The sequence below is a fragment of the Pomacea canaliculata genome, linkage group LG3 (genome assembly GCF_003073045.1).
Source record: "Pomacea canaliculata isolate SZHN2017 linkage group LG3, ASM307304v1, whole genome shotgun sequence".
NCBI lineage: Eukaryota > Metazoa > Mollusca > Gastropoda > Architaenioglossa > Ampullariidae > Pomacea > Pomacea canaliculata.
The window spans coordinates 31,697,447-31,711,060 of NC_037592.1; the positions used below are offsets into that span (position 1 = coordinate 31,697,447).

At 41.5% G+C, this 13,614-nt stretch overlaps 1 protein-coding gene across 1 annotated transcript; it reads left to right on the forward strand.

The window, feature by feature from the left end:
• Nucleotides 1-5,056: 5,056 nt before the first annotated feature.
• LOC112560035 (testis-expressed protein 26-like) lies at nt 5,057-13,199 on the forward strand. Its single transcript, XM_025231596.1, is given in 9 exon segments — nt 5,057-5,500; nt 5,597-5,774; nt 7,074-7,167; nt 8,979-9,141; nt 9,830-9,967; nt 9,970-9,982; nt 10,609-10,779; nt 11,392-11,553; nt 11,795-13,199. Coding segments are annotated over 9 exon segments (1,221 nt in total). The 5' UTR covers nt 5,057-5,422; the 3' UTR covers nt 12,019-13,199.
• Nucleotides 13,200-13,614: the final 415 nt, after the last annotated feature.

Sequence of the window (13,614 nt, forward strand, 5' to 3'; positions counted from 1 at the left end):
AACGCTCAAAAATCATCAAAATGACATAAATCTCCCTGTCTTCTTTAACTGTGCATTAGTAAAATCATGACAGGATTATCTTAACTGCTTATGAGTAACTTGAAAAGTTATATAGAGAAATTACAATATTAGTTCCTTGATTGCTATATTTTTTCATATATGACTTACATCGCTGCTGTGTTAGAAGCAGTCCTGTGATCTCTTTTGGGCTGGTTAATCATGCACAAGGTGTGTGCTCTGTGAAGACCAGGGTATAATTTGATCCACGAACTAATATCCACGTCCTTGATTTGATCATCTTGAAGGCTTTACTGATTTTTACTACTTCTGAGAAGACTAGAGATTTTGTAGGCAGAAAATGACTGTGAGCGAGTTCATGAAAATATCCAAATGAAAGAATGCTTCAGAGCTAGTCAAAACATCAACGGTAAATGAACTTTTTAAACAAAATAATCTCTTAAGGAATTATGGATAGGCATGCACAGAAACCCAACAGAACAATGGAGGCTGGCTTCTACCATTACTTGCGACGTAATTATCAAGTTTAAACAAAGAATCGATGAAATATCAGAAGGATATTGTCGAGAATGGGAAATACACATTAACCCTCGCAGTGCTGATGTTTTTAAACAAGATATCAAATCTGAGCTTTAGCGCAGATTTTTATTTCTTTTGTGTTTGGATCAACAGTTAAACAGGCACATGCACGTTCTCTCTCTCTCTGAGCCCAGAAAAACGGGGTGGGGGTGGGGGAAACATTAAGGGTGTGTCGCCAGTGCAGGACAAAGATTTATTGCATGCGGTATGTCCGGTACAGTACAGGTATATATATCGTCGCCAGTTCATTTATCGCTCGTACTGATGTTACACTTCCAGCTGACCTTAACGCCTACCTCATTCAGATGGCGACTTTCTTCCACTGTCTGCTGTCAGGCAAACAAAAACAAAAACACGCACCCTACGTATGGAGCGTTGGTTTAATGTCTCTGGAGACTGAACGCTTGCCAGTTATCGAGCTTTTGTTTCTCCAGCTCGATCCCCGGCGCTCTTGCTCCCCTCCCAGCCCCCGCCCCCGCCCCCTGGCACCCATCTTTCTTCCCAGCTTTTTACCGATCTACCGTTCCGATGCGTCATTCGTCAAGCTTTACTGCTTCCGGGTACAAAGACTTTAAGTTCTCTTCTCATTATTTATGTCTTCTTTGGGAAAGTCTTCATTATTTATTTTTCGTTCCACACATATGTTACGGCCGCTGACCTGTCCTACCTGTACTCAGAGCTCCTGCGAGTTCTTTATTCATACCTTTGTGGCCGGACCTTTATTCCATCTCTATGGTGTCCAAAGAATGAGGTTTAATATTGAAGCTGTAGGTGCAAATCGTTTCACCTTCCTTATTGACAGTTATAAAGCATGGACTGCGCCACATTTTTCTTTCTTTTTGACGGTTCAAATGTTTATGAGCGTATCGTCTTTTAAACATGGGTTCTCTCTGTTTCATCCCTTATTTACCCCTTGTTTCACCATCCTCTAGTTTCACTCTTATTGTCATATACTTCTCATCATTTCAGATGTTGCAGTGTCATAAGTCTTCTTCTTTGCTTCATGCTTTCCTTTCCGATACAGTAATTTTTTTTAATTATAAATTTCATTACTCCATATCTCTCAAAGAGAGCTTTATTTTCTCTCACTTTGTCCCATGTTTAAAATTCTTCTAACCGCATTGAAGTAAAATGAACTGCTTAAAAACAGTGTTCCTGCTACTAGTACTTAAAAGCTAAATCGATGTTTCCCATTTTATCTTTTTGTACACTCCTTTATTTTTTCCCCCCTCTCCTTCAGCTCCAATCAGAAATGTTTCCCGTCTCCAAGCAGACCCCTCTTGTAGTTGTGGTCACGGATGGTTTGACCGTCCTCCATACGCTGTCAAATGATGTTTCCATGAGGATAGTATTTGTTGACAGGCTGCAGTGTGTCAATCACAACATCGATTACAGTGTAACATTAACTCTTTTCCGCGGCACAGCAAGATGACACTTGTCTGTCGCATTGATTTCTCGCCTTTGAAGAGTTCCCACCGAACCTGCTGCTCGACCAGTTGGCCCACTGACAGAGAAGTGGCTGTCTCCCCAGACCCTCACCAGGTCCTGATGCTGACAAGAGGAAGAGAGTCTAGGAGAAGCTTGCTGTTTGGCCCGATGGAGATGATGGTGATGTGGGAAGTAAGTGAACACTACTCTTTATTCTTCACGTAATAATTTTTTTTTAAACAGCAAAGCAGACAAGTACATCATTTTTTAACAGCATTTGTTCTGTGTATCTTCACTGAAATATTTTTTGAAGTTATATCAGTAGTTACATAAAACCGTTAACAACGCATTTTAATTTTGGTCTTTACCTTTCGACATAATAGCAACAATGTTCTTTCACCCCACTGGCCCTACCCCTCTTAACACTAACTATACAAATACATTTTTCGAAAGGACTACAATATCGGAGTTTCTTTTGTTTTCCTTTGTTTTTTTCTGGGGGTAGAGAGAGAGAGAGCTATATTGGACAGCTATATGAATGTTCTGAAGTATACCAAATACAAATGTAATATCTCTCGCCAGCAGACTGTCAGTGTGAAACAAAATCATGGTCGTTTCCTACAGTTTTGTGCGGAACTACAAACTTTGAAAGCTGTCATCTTTTTTTTTTAATATCTGGACTTACCATTATTTTACAAATGATAAGATGATATTTGAGTAGCTGTCTGTTATCATGTGTGCTTCCTTGTTGCTCTTAGGGTCGTTTAGATGACGTGTTTGGACAACCAGTTACCCAAGTTTAGGTAAGTTTTTCGTTTTTGTTTTGTTTTGATTTTTGTTTGTTTTTATTTTTCATTATGATGGGTTCTCAGATTTGCAAATCTTATTATTTGTGTTATTCAGACCAGTCGCTTTTATGTCACAACCTGAAAACACTTGAAAACAAATTTTAAGGAGGGAGATTATGACTGGTATTGATAAATTTCTTGACCCGCTGCAGTTTTCCGATTGAATTAGAAGAATTGTAAATAATTCTAATCTGTTTATGCTAAACACTCTATAGGAACATTTGGAAAAACCTAGAGCTCATGCCAGGCTTCTCTTTGCAACTGTAAGTTAACTTTAAATTATTATTGTAGGGTACATTTAGGAATGGTGGCAACTATGCTCCCCCCACACACACCTCTAACTCGGTGCACTGTCTATAAAGATCACTGGTAGTTCTCCGCACATCACAACACACACACCAGAAGCCTGTTTCATTCACCATCTTCACATTTCGATAAACATGCTTCATCATTAAGCCTTCAGCTTGCATCGTTCTTCAGTCACTTCCTCCTGCGTCGCGAGGCTAACCCTAACCCTGGCGGCTGGTGTTTAGGGCCAGGATATCATGGTGTGCTGATCAATACCTGCATTGATACGCTGAATGGCTACTACACCCTTTGCCTGAAATATGAGCCTACTTTTTTTTTCTTTTTTGGACAAGGCCTGATTGATGGCAAGAAAATGAAGTTCGTGGGGCAAGGGCTGTTGTTGTTCTCGATATTTAGCCTGGTACCTCCTGACTCATTTTCTGCATGAACCAGAAATGTGTTTGCATTTCATTCAAAGGTCACAGAAGACTATACTGACTATTGACTACACAAAAATAACAAGGATATACAGCTCGAATTCAGTAAGAAAGGTCAGCAATACATTTCATGTTGGGGAACTTGCTAAAAGATAATACCACCTTGATTAATACTCTTCTCTTCCAAGCGAGAGATGCAAAAGTGCAAAGTCGAAGTCGGAGATTTTTTTTCTTTGTCTCTTCTAGAACAACGCAGTTATGACAAGGAAAATAAATAAACTTACTGGCACTAACCTTGTTATTTTCAAAACTGCATATTTGTTTATAGCGTGTGCGTTTATTACGCAACTGGTTTACAGTACATTAGAGTGTTCAATGTTGCGGAAAGCCAGCCAGAAATGCATCTTCCAGACAAAACATGGGTGCAATATTTATGTCGCACACTTCTTTAACACATATGCTTCTGGGATGGGTTTTTTTCCATCGAAGTAACTTGCTTCCTCTTGATCAACCTGCTTTTCGAGCTAGAACCTAACATACCCCAGCATCGTCACTAGGCCCTTCTTCTGTTCATTATGTGCGAGAGAGGTGTTTCTTAATATGAAGCCAGCAGTCAGAGGTCGAACAAAGAAAACGTTCTTACCTTGATATACAGCGTGCAAGCATGGCAAGTTTATTCGACGTGAAGTTTGCACGAAGAAATTTTTTTTTTTTTTTTTTGTCATGCAGTTCAGTTACTTGAGCTAACAGAAATATTGATTTATCGACTATCTCTTGACTATGTTGGCTATTGATTCTCTCAATCTCCCTCCCTCTCTCTCTCTCTCTCTCTCTCGTGTCATATACCTACAGTAAAACTTCATCGATATTTGAAGCACTTAATGTTATGGAACAATTCAGGAAAAAAGTTCTGTTGTTTGGAACATTTAGAGTGAACTTATTCTTTACCATTCCGTTTCCATCTAGTCGGTGATCTTCAGTTATGAAAGAACATGATATGAGCAACACCCGTTTCATCCTTTTTTTTTTTGGTTTTTTTTTTCCTGCGTGAACTCTGGAGTACGCCACTCCATAAGCGGAGTACGAGCAAAGTGAAGCATGTATTTGAGAACGAGGACGGTACATCGAGCCCCCCTCCAAAAAAAAAAAAGAGAGAGAGAAATGAAAAAATGAAAGTCATGTCAACAAAGCATAACTTTAGCATTTCCCTCTTGGTAACTTTTCAGTCTTTTTCCACCCTTCACTAATTTCTATCAAAAGCTTGTTGTCACCCCTTCATTCACGGTGGATAGCGCGCAGTCATAAAATGGAATTCTTCCGATAGAACTTTGTCTATTATCCCGCAGAATTGCAGACATTTCAAAAATGCCTCTGACACAGAGTCTGAGAAGGGTTGGCTAACATTTTGAAAGCATTCATATCATCCAATTTTCGATACTAGAAGAATTTTCTTGAGAAAGATGGCTTTTTGTCTTTGGTAGAATTCACGAGCTGTGTCGAGGTAATCTTACACAGCGTGACTCTTGTCAACTCAGGCGTACCTTATCGCGACTATTTAGGAGAGTAAATATGTCCGCCATACACGGGTAACATTATCAAGTGAAAGGGGGTGAACTGTTCTCTGTGAATAAGCTTTGACAAATGCAGCTTTTATGCGCCGTGTCGATCAACGACAAGCAAAGCTGCACTGCAGGGTGGCTGACGGGGCGTCCTTAACAACCGCCTAGGCGTCACGTGACAACGCTCCCGGTTGCTGTTTCAAGTCATGTGACTAACAGCGCAGTCAATCAGAAACGCTGATCCGGGGTCACGGACTAACGAAACATGGCGACGCTCGTCGAAGGGCCTTTCGGGCAGACGACAGATTTCAACATGGGCCTTAACGGCAAATATGAGACTCGGGTGAGTCGTTTTCTTCAACCAGAATGCGTTCCAAACGAATGTGATAATATGGCTTTCTTGTCGAAAGCTCTGTATCTTTCGTCTTCTGTTTTTCAGCTTGGTGACGATGTGCTGACTGAAAGTTTTGCCAGAACGCTTGAACAGTATTACGACAAAGCAGATCGAAGGGATCAAGCAAAGTGCTTGGAGTTATTAGCATCTTTAAAAACCGGCCAGGAAGTAAGGAGAGACGATTTTCTAGTACGGAGACCTAAAACAGCAATGCCTGAACTTGGTGAGTTTCAGACAGAACACCACACATCCTGTCAGTGAGTCTGTCTGTCTATCTAATCTGTCGTCGTTGACACGGCACGGCATTGAGACAAATACACGATCGGACCGACGAACGCAAAGCCATAAAAGCAACTGAGCTAATTAAAAATAGGATAAAAACGCAAGTGGTTTAAATTTTTTTAAATGCGATTATGTAAGTACGGCTTTTTATGAAGTCAATGGATATGAATAACAAATATTTTGGAGAACAAGCGATTATGAAGTGAGAGAACATCTTATCCATATCTATGAGGAAGAAGCCATTATTAAGTTATTCGAGTTTAAAAATACGTGGTGAAAACTTAAGGGGGCACTAGAAACTAAAAGATGGTCACACTATGTTTCAGCAAGAAAAAAGTGGCTTTCTTCTCCACAGGAAAATTAATAGTGCTAAAAATGTATATTTTTTACGCGATTTTTGTTTGTTTAATACCTGACATTGCCTGTATTCAAAGACGAACTTTTCTGTATTTTATTACAATATACGGGATTTCCTTTGAAAGATCCTGCTTAATGCCGCTAAATAATCTTTATTCGGCAAAAAAATAAATAAAATCTGTTGAAAGCACATTGTCCGTCTCGGTGTAAGCCCGACGTGTAGAGAGAATGCAGAAATTAATAAACTGGTCCACTGATGAGGAATGAGAAGTAGCAGACTACTATGGTAGGATATCCCTGTGGAGCCCGTGAGAACATTTTATGAAGGGAACTCAGTCATGTTGCTCTACCAGACCAAACAAAAGCCCTTTGCGGGGTACTTGCCTTACTCCGAAGCGTGCTGAGAAGAATAAGCGATTTTCTTTCGACTTGTGTGGGCAATGGGTAGGCATGCAGAACAAAAACCAAGGACCTTATAATAAAAGACACAAACACTAAATAACAAACTCTTTCTTTCTCAGCTTCTCGGGAGGCCGAGGTTGCATTGACTAGTTACTATTCAGTTATCATGCTTCTATAGGGCGTCTGCAAGTGGGGGATAATACGGCTAGTGTTCCCGAGAAACAACCCGGCTCCATCGTTTGTAAAAGTTACAGATGATAGCACCTGCTGTTAACTGTTGGGGAGCTAGACTCGGCAGATCATGCAGCTGTCTTCTTTATCAAAGTTTTTTCCTTTTTCTTCAAAATGATTTGTTTTTCATCTATCTGTGCATGCGTGCTTGTGTGTGTGTATGTGTTGTTGTTGTTCACCTAGCTATCAGCAACACGTTTCATCTGCCTGTGGCAGGTTTGTCTGAAAAACATTGCCTCACCTGTTGCAGGTATGTCTGACAAACATTGCCTGACCAAGCCTTATGAGACCACCTATGCACGAGAGTATGTACCACGACCCGATCCAGATGTCAGGGCATTAAGGTCAGCTCTTTCATTTTAATCGTGTACTGGTTCCACTCTGCGTAAATCTTCATAACTTAGAAACAAAAAAAGTTTTACAGTAAAACCTGGCAAGGTTTCCTTAACCAGAACTTTTCTGTCTCAACATATTAAACAAGAAGATATGCATATTCTGGCCGGCATTACGAATACTTGCTTTTCAGCTTTTGCCTAATCATAACACAAAGCGTTTAAAAATTGCAATATCTTACTCTTAGTATTATTGGCTGAGTAATTTAACTAATGTTGATGTTCATTCGTTAAGCGGCCAGAATGTTTCAGCAAAATCAACAGAGCAGTATTCGTAATACTTTGTACTTTTAAAACATTCTGCAGGCTTGCCAGGTGAACACTTTGATTGGAACATCGTTTCTATTTCTCTTTCTCTCTCACACAAACACATAGAGGGGAAAAGGGAGACGAGTAGGGCTTGCAGAACTGACTCGGCTTCTTACACACATTCTGAGGCACTTTTTTTTTTTTTTAAAGAGAAGACAGCAATAGCAGTCCAAAACTCAACAACGATTTTAGAACATAAAATATCATACGAGTTAGGTAGCTCACAAAAGCCCAGCAAAGCGTGGATTCACCTGAGAGGGATTTATTGGGTTTATTGGAGGACAAAACAATCATGACTCCACCAGGTAGCGCCTTTTATTTCATACAATCTGCAGACGGCACCGACCCGCGCACGGTGTGGCGGTATTGTTGGAGAATTTCAAGCATGACGTGTACATGGCTTCACTAGACATGCTGTTACATGGTGTTCAGTTTCCACTATCTGTCCCTCTCCATATTCACCGCGATAGGTTTCATTATCTTGCATCCGGGGAACACAGCTCTTGGTGTTGCCAGCATACGCTCAACGGCTTAGAAATGGAACCGGTCGAACGCCTTTCTGACTATGTAGAACATACGCCGTACAAAAGTGGGTTCTGACTGTGGAAGACTAAGTAATTGATATTATTGCACACTGTGTTTTATTTGTCTTTTTGTTTTAAAGCGGGATTTTTTTAAACTACACTGAGTTGCAGATAAACAGAGTTGTGCAGTAAAGCTTGCTCCAGCTACTCTCCCTAATTCAAGCACGCACACATGCTCACGCACGCGCCGAAAGAGAAGAACGCATATAAAATGGTTGATTGTCCAAAAACGAAATGAGGATCGATTATATGGTTCCGGGGAGGCTCATGGTATATGACGATGGAGTGGCAATGATGACACAATCGTTACAGTGTGCTACCATAGTAGTGAAGTTCATCTCTTCGTCACCCTGTCACCCAAGGCAGTCTCGTCGACCTGATAAGTACATCCACAAGATGAGACAGATTCCCATTGTGACAACGTTGGAAACTTCCAACAAGGTTCCCCTACTCCCAAACATTTCAGAAATACCTTCTTCATGTAGATAAACTCACTCCTCAACTCACCATCTTCATCCATGCTTTCATGTTCGTCACGGCGTAAGGTTGTGTAACTGTGTAGTTTAGTTGTACGTTAATGTGTTGGCTTGTGTGCGAGTGTCGCTCACTGAGTGTGTTCACAAGAATGTGCACTTGCTTAAAGAACAGCTGTGCTATCAGCGAAGAACTCACCTCAACATTCTCATAACATAGATGCGTCTGGTCTGCAGCAATACAGTAATACAGTAATACAGTAACACAACACAGTAACACAGTAATAAACACAGTAATATAGCTTCACTGAATGTAGAAGGGAGTTATAAGGTAAATGTTTCATCTCTCTACAGTCCCGGACTCTCGCATTTAGAGAACCGTCTCCTATATTTTCAGGCCAATGACGTCACATGCATTCTCAGGACCGCGCTCTGCGCCCCCTGTTGGCAGCATCACTACCTACCAGGACGAGTTTTTTAGAAAGAATCAGCGTCCGGCCACTCCGATTCGTTCTGGCACTGCCTCCGGCGACAGGAACAACAAACCCCATCCGCCTCAGGTAAGACTGCACGTGAAAGCCTGCTGTCGCCATTGTGGAGTCTAGCACTGGCCAGTCGCGGGTCAGAGGACAATGACAGAGAACGAGTGCTTTCAGACATATGACTTTGGAACTTCCGGTACGGGATACTGTGAATGAGTACATTTCAAAAGCCTTTTTTTTTGTATTAAATTTTAACTGAGGAAAGGAACTACCAGCGTAAAAGAGAGATCAATCTGAAAGTAGCAGAATTACGCGACAATAGTGATCGATCGATCGATTGACTGATTGCCGCTTGTGGAGGCGAGCTGCGTGCACAGTGTTCATGGGGACAATAACATGAGGCATTAAGGTATGTCACTGGATCCTCAGTTATTATCAGTGCATTATCTGCTTCATTCAAAATGTCGTTGGTCTTCTTTGGAACGAGCGCTAGTCAGACTGCAGTGTGTCATATAACTGATAGTAGGGGGACGAAACTGCGGTAGTGGGTACTTATATGAATCTAAATGCATTATAGTGTGACGATGAGTAGTGTTATTTTGCGACAATTCAAAGGATCCGTACTACATTGGATTCTTGGAATAGAGATGTACAACACCTAAAGCATCCACCATGTTACCGTGACGGATAATGGGAAGGGCAGGGCAGACTGTTACCGCTATAACTGCTTTTTCTCTTCTCAAGCCTTGTCTTTCTTTGTCTGCAGTCCTTCATTGTCTGGAAATTACCCTCAAAGGGTCAGAGGTTCCAGCCGCCTTCGCCCTGGTCAGAAGAAGTGACCAACGAGAAGCTGAACCAGGTGACTAAGCGGCTTTGTCGCTCTGTCTATCAAGACAGACTACTTAGGGTATTCCCCAAGGTGAGGCGGACATGTTTTATAATTTAAAATTAATTACACTCGCAGACAGGGCTACCTTTGCTCTTTAAACTACCTTCCTGTAATCACTATAATCATAATTATAACTATTTTTAGACAAGAAGTCACAGGAATCGAGTTTTACAATGTTCTGTGGAAAAAACCCGTAAAGTTAAAATGTCACGCGTATTATGACAAAAGTAAAAAGACTGAACTAAAATGCACGTTTAGAGAAATAGTCAATTTTTAACATGGAGAAATGTCACGCCAGTTGCTGTTGCTAACTAGCCAGAAGATACACAGTGGTTGCAAATAAAACGTTTTTTTAAAAAATAAGCCCTGAGAGTCTGCCATCATGAAATCATCGAGGAGCAAAGGCATTAGTAAATCTTTCTTCTATATCTCGTATTAAAGAAGAAAAGGAAAATGCAAAAAAAAAAAAAAAAAAAATAGAAAGGAAAAGAAGAAAAAAAAGACACCAGGTGTCACTCGTTGGGCCTGTCTGCCAGTCTAACATCCAGCTCTTCAGATCCACCCATCCCTTTGTCCATCTTTACCTAGAACGACACGCACCCTGCCTGTCCGTCCAGGTCACAAGATTTTATTTCCACGCATCACTGATATTACAGGGTACCAGATGAAGAGCGCTTTCAATCTGCCCCCTGACTGGAAGGAACGGGTACAGTACTCTGTGGACAGCTTCCAGCGCTCCACGTACCAAGTACCGCAGCAGCAGCCGGAGCACGCGGTACCCACCACCCGGTACGGCGCCAGCCAACGGATGGCGTCCAAAGGCATCGGTGAGGCAGTGCAACTGTTTAACGGCCAGTCAAGCGCATCGTCTTACGACAGACCTCTCTCTTTCTGCCTTAGCTCCTGTACCTCCCGCTATTATTCTGTCTTAGTTTTAAGGTTTAGCGGAAGGCTTCTGGTAGTTAATACACTCGACTGTAGAGCCCGAAGTAGTACTCTAGGTGATGTAGACAACAGCGACCAGATTCCTATGTCAATGGTAGTGGCTGCATAGCTGGCAGTTTACCCACAGGTAACATGGATCGGTAACCATCTGGTTAAGTTATCCCCGACAGACAAACTAACTCCCGATATATGAGCCCCTGAGGAGGTGAAGTTACCTAACCGACCCATATGACTGGAATTTCCGACAAAGGGCGAGTGTGCTGCGTTGTTAGGTCAAGGGTGAGGTTTGGTTAGGCCTACATCTAAAATGAGAATCATTAAAGGTAAGCAAGATGCCGCAAAAGATCGAATTATTGGTGGTGGTTACTATAAAATATAAAGCATATGTTGTCAGCCAAAAACTGACCCAATGAACAGTTGCTGGATACAGAGAGCTCCAGTACATCTTCTGTTGAAAGAATGTTGTTCAGACATATGTCTCTTCTATCTTCTAGTTCCCTCTTCTAATGCCACATGCTTGGACATCAGGAGTCGCACCACTTACGACCGCCACTATAACGACAATGCCGGCGCCGTGGCTGATCAGATTCGTGACACCAACAGACGTCTGGAACGAGAAGCTTTGATGGCGAGCGTGGAGAGAGCCAGGAATGAAGGTGAGACTTCTGACTTCTGGTCACGATATGTCGCGAGGTAAACGTTTAAAGTTCCTGATGAGACCCTATCAGCTCTCTGATGCTAAGCAGGCACACACTCATTCGCTCACTCATGCATGTGATTGCATATAGACTTCTTCAATAAACTCAGCGGGAAGTCTTCGTCAGGTAAGTCACCTGTAGATAAAGGCGAGAACTAAACTTTTTCGGCTGCTGATAAACACATCATTTTGTCTTGCAGAGAAAGAAGTAGCGAGCAAGGCTGTGGAGGACCAGATGACCAACACATCTACACGCACCTATACACCGCCTCCTTCGTACCTACGTCCTCCAGTGCCAACCCCCTATCGAGCACGCGCTGTTGTGCCAGCGGCCACGCCCATCACCAACTTCAGCCCTGCCCACCCTCTACTCGTGCCTTCGCCCCCACCCTCAACCAATTGTGTGCCCCTGTTTCTCTCTTGAAAACTAAGACAACGGGGTCCCATATTAATAATAATGTTTCTCCAGGATCTGCCACTCAAGGAACTTTACAATCCATTTAAGAAAAGACTGTAAGATGACAAGAGTTTACAGGTTGCTGCACCGCTTGCACAAAACTAGCGGCGATTCCAGTAGGAACAGTCTCTGTATTTTGTTGTTGCTACGCCTAAAACTTCAAAACAAGAGGGCACTTGGCTTGTTTCTCGCCTCGAATAGAAGTGGAGCTTAAAAAGAGACAGGCTATTCATTTTAAATAAACTTCAATTTTTAAACTTCAAACGCATAACAAGCAGACTGTGTGTGTTCCTCGAGCGTGTGGTCGTGTACTCTTATAATAAATTCCAAAACCACTTGACCCTCCCCCAAGACCTCACCCACCCACCCCAAACTGTTTACAGATTCTGTCAAATGTCAGAAATCATCATCAGTTCCACAGGGAAAGAATCTGTGTATCTGCTCAAGGGCTGGTGGGTGAGGGGAACGCCGCTTCAAGTAAGACTGCAAAACCCTGGGTGTCGTGCTTAGTGTCTCTGTGACATTTCTTGTTAGCTACACTAGTCCTTAGACATTCTGTAACAGTGTTTGAGGGAGGCACTAGTCTCTTTGCCTCCTGCAGAACCTGTTTTCAGATGTGCTGTTAAGATTTACATTTTGTTGGAACTGTTGGATGTACTCTGTTGACGAGATTATGTGAGGGATATTCATTTTCATTGTTTACATGTGTTTGTTTTGCGTACACAAAGTAGCATTTCCCTTCTAAATGACACGACTATACTGCTAAAATGCTTTCATCTGTTTTCATGCTTTTATCAAAGACTTTGGGATCGATATTTTATGTCTGTGATGCTAAAGTATCCAGACTTGCTGTACACAAAAAGTTGTGTTTAAGTAGAAAACTATCTTTCTATATGAATTTGCTTGTCTTTAAATTTCTTGTGTTTTTAAAAGAGGTCGGCACATTAAATTCTTATATTGAAACTGTTTAAAAAAATAAATGCTATGAAGGTGGATACCTTCCTAGAGCATAACGATAATTTTCGTATGACAAACACTATGAAGTGCAATTGCAAGAGTGTTAGCACTTGCTGCTAAATTTACAAATTTTTATAAAAAGTTCCATGGACGAAAACTGTTTTCTTGTAAATATTGCAGCAAAGAAAAAAGCTGAAAATATGCAAGGCCCTAAAATCAGAGTCTACCTTTTGTAAAGACGACGACTGTCAGAAATGTGTCCAACAGACCGGGACCTTGTTGTCTCTCATTGTTTAGGACCCACTGCACTGCAGGTCCATTTACATTGGACCGATTTAATTATTAAAGTAAGACATCCCACCACCCAAAAGCTGTCTCACACACGGAAACTAATATTTTGCTGAAATAAACTCATCTTGATTGTTGTTTCAATAAGAGCTGTAAACAATGCTTTAGTAAGATTGTGATACGAGTTTTGTGGTTTAGCCGCATTTTGACATTACTTTTAGCATTATGAGGTGCACTTCAATAAATTGTATAAAACATTTACAACCATTTTTGGAGTTGTTCTTTCAAAATTCAACCAACCATACCATCTCACCTTGG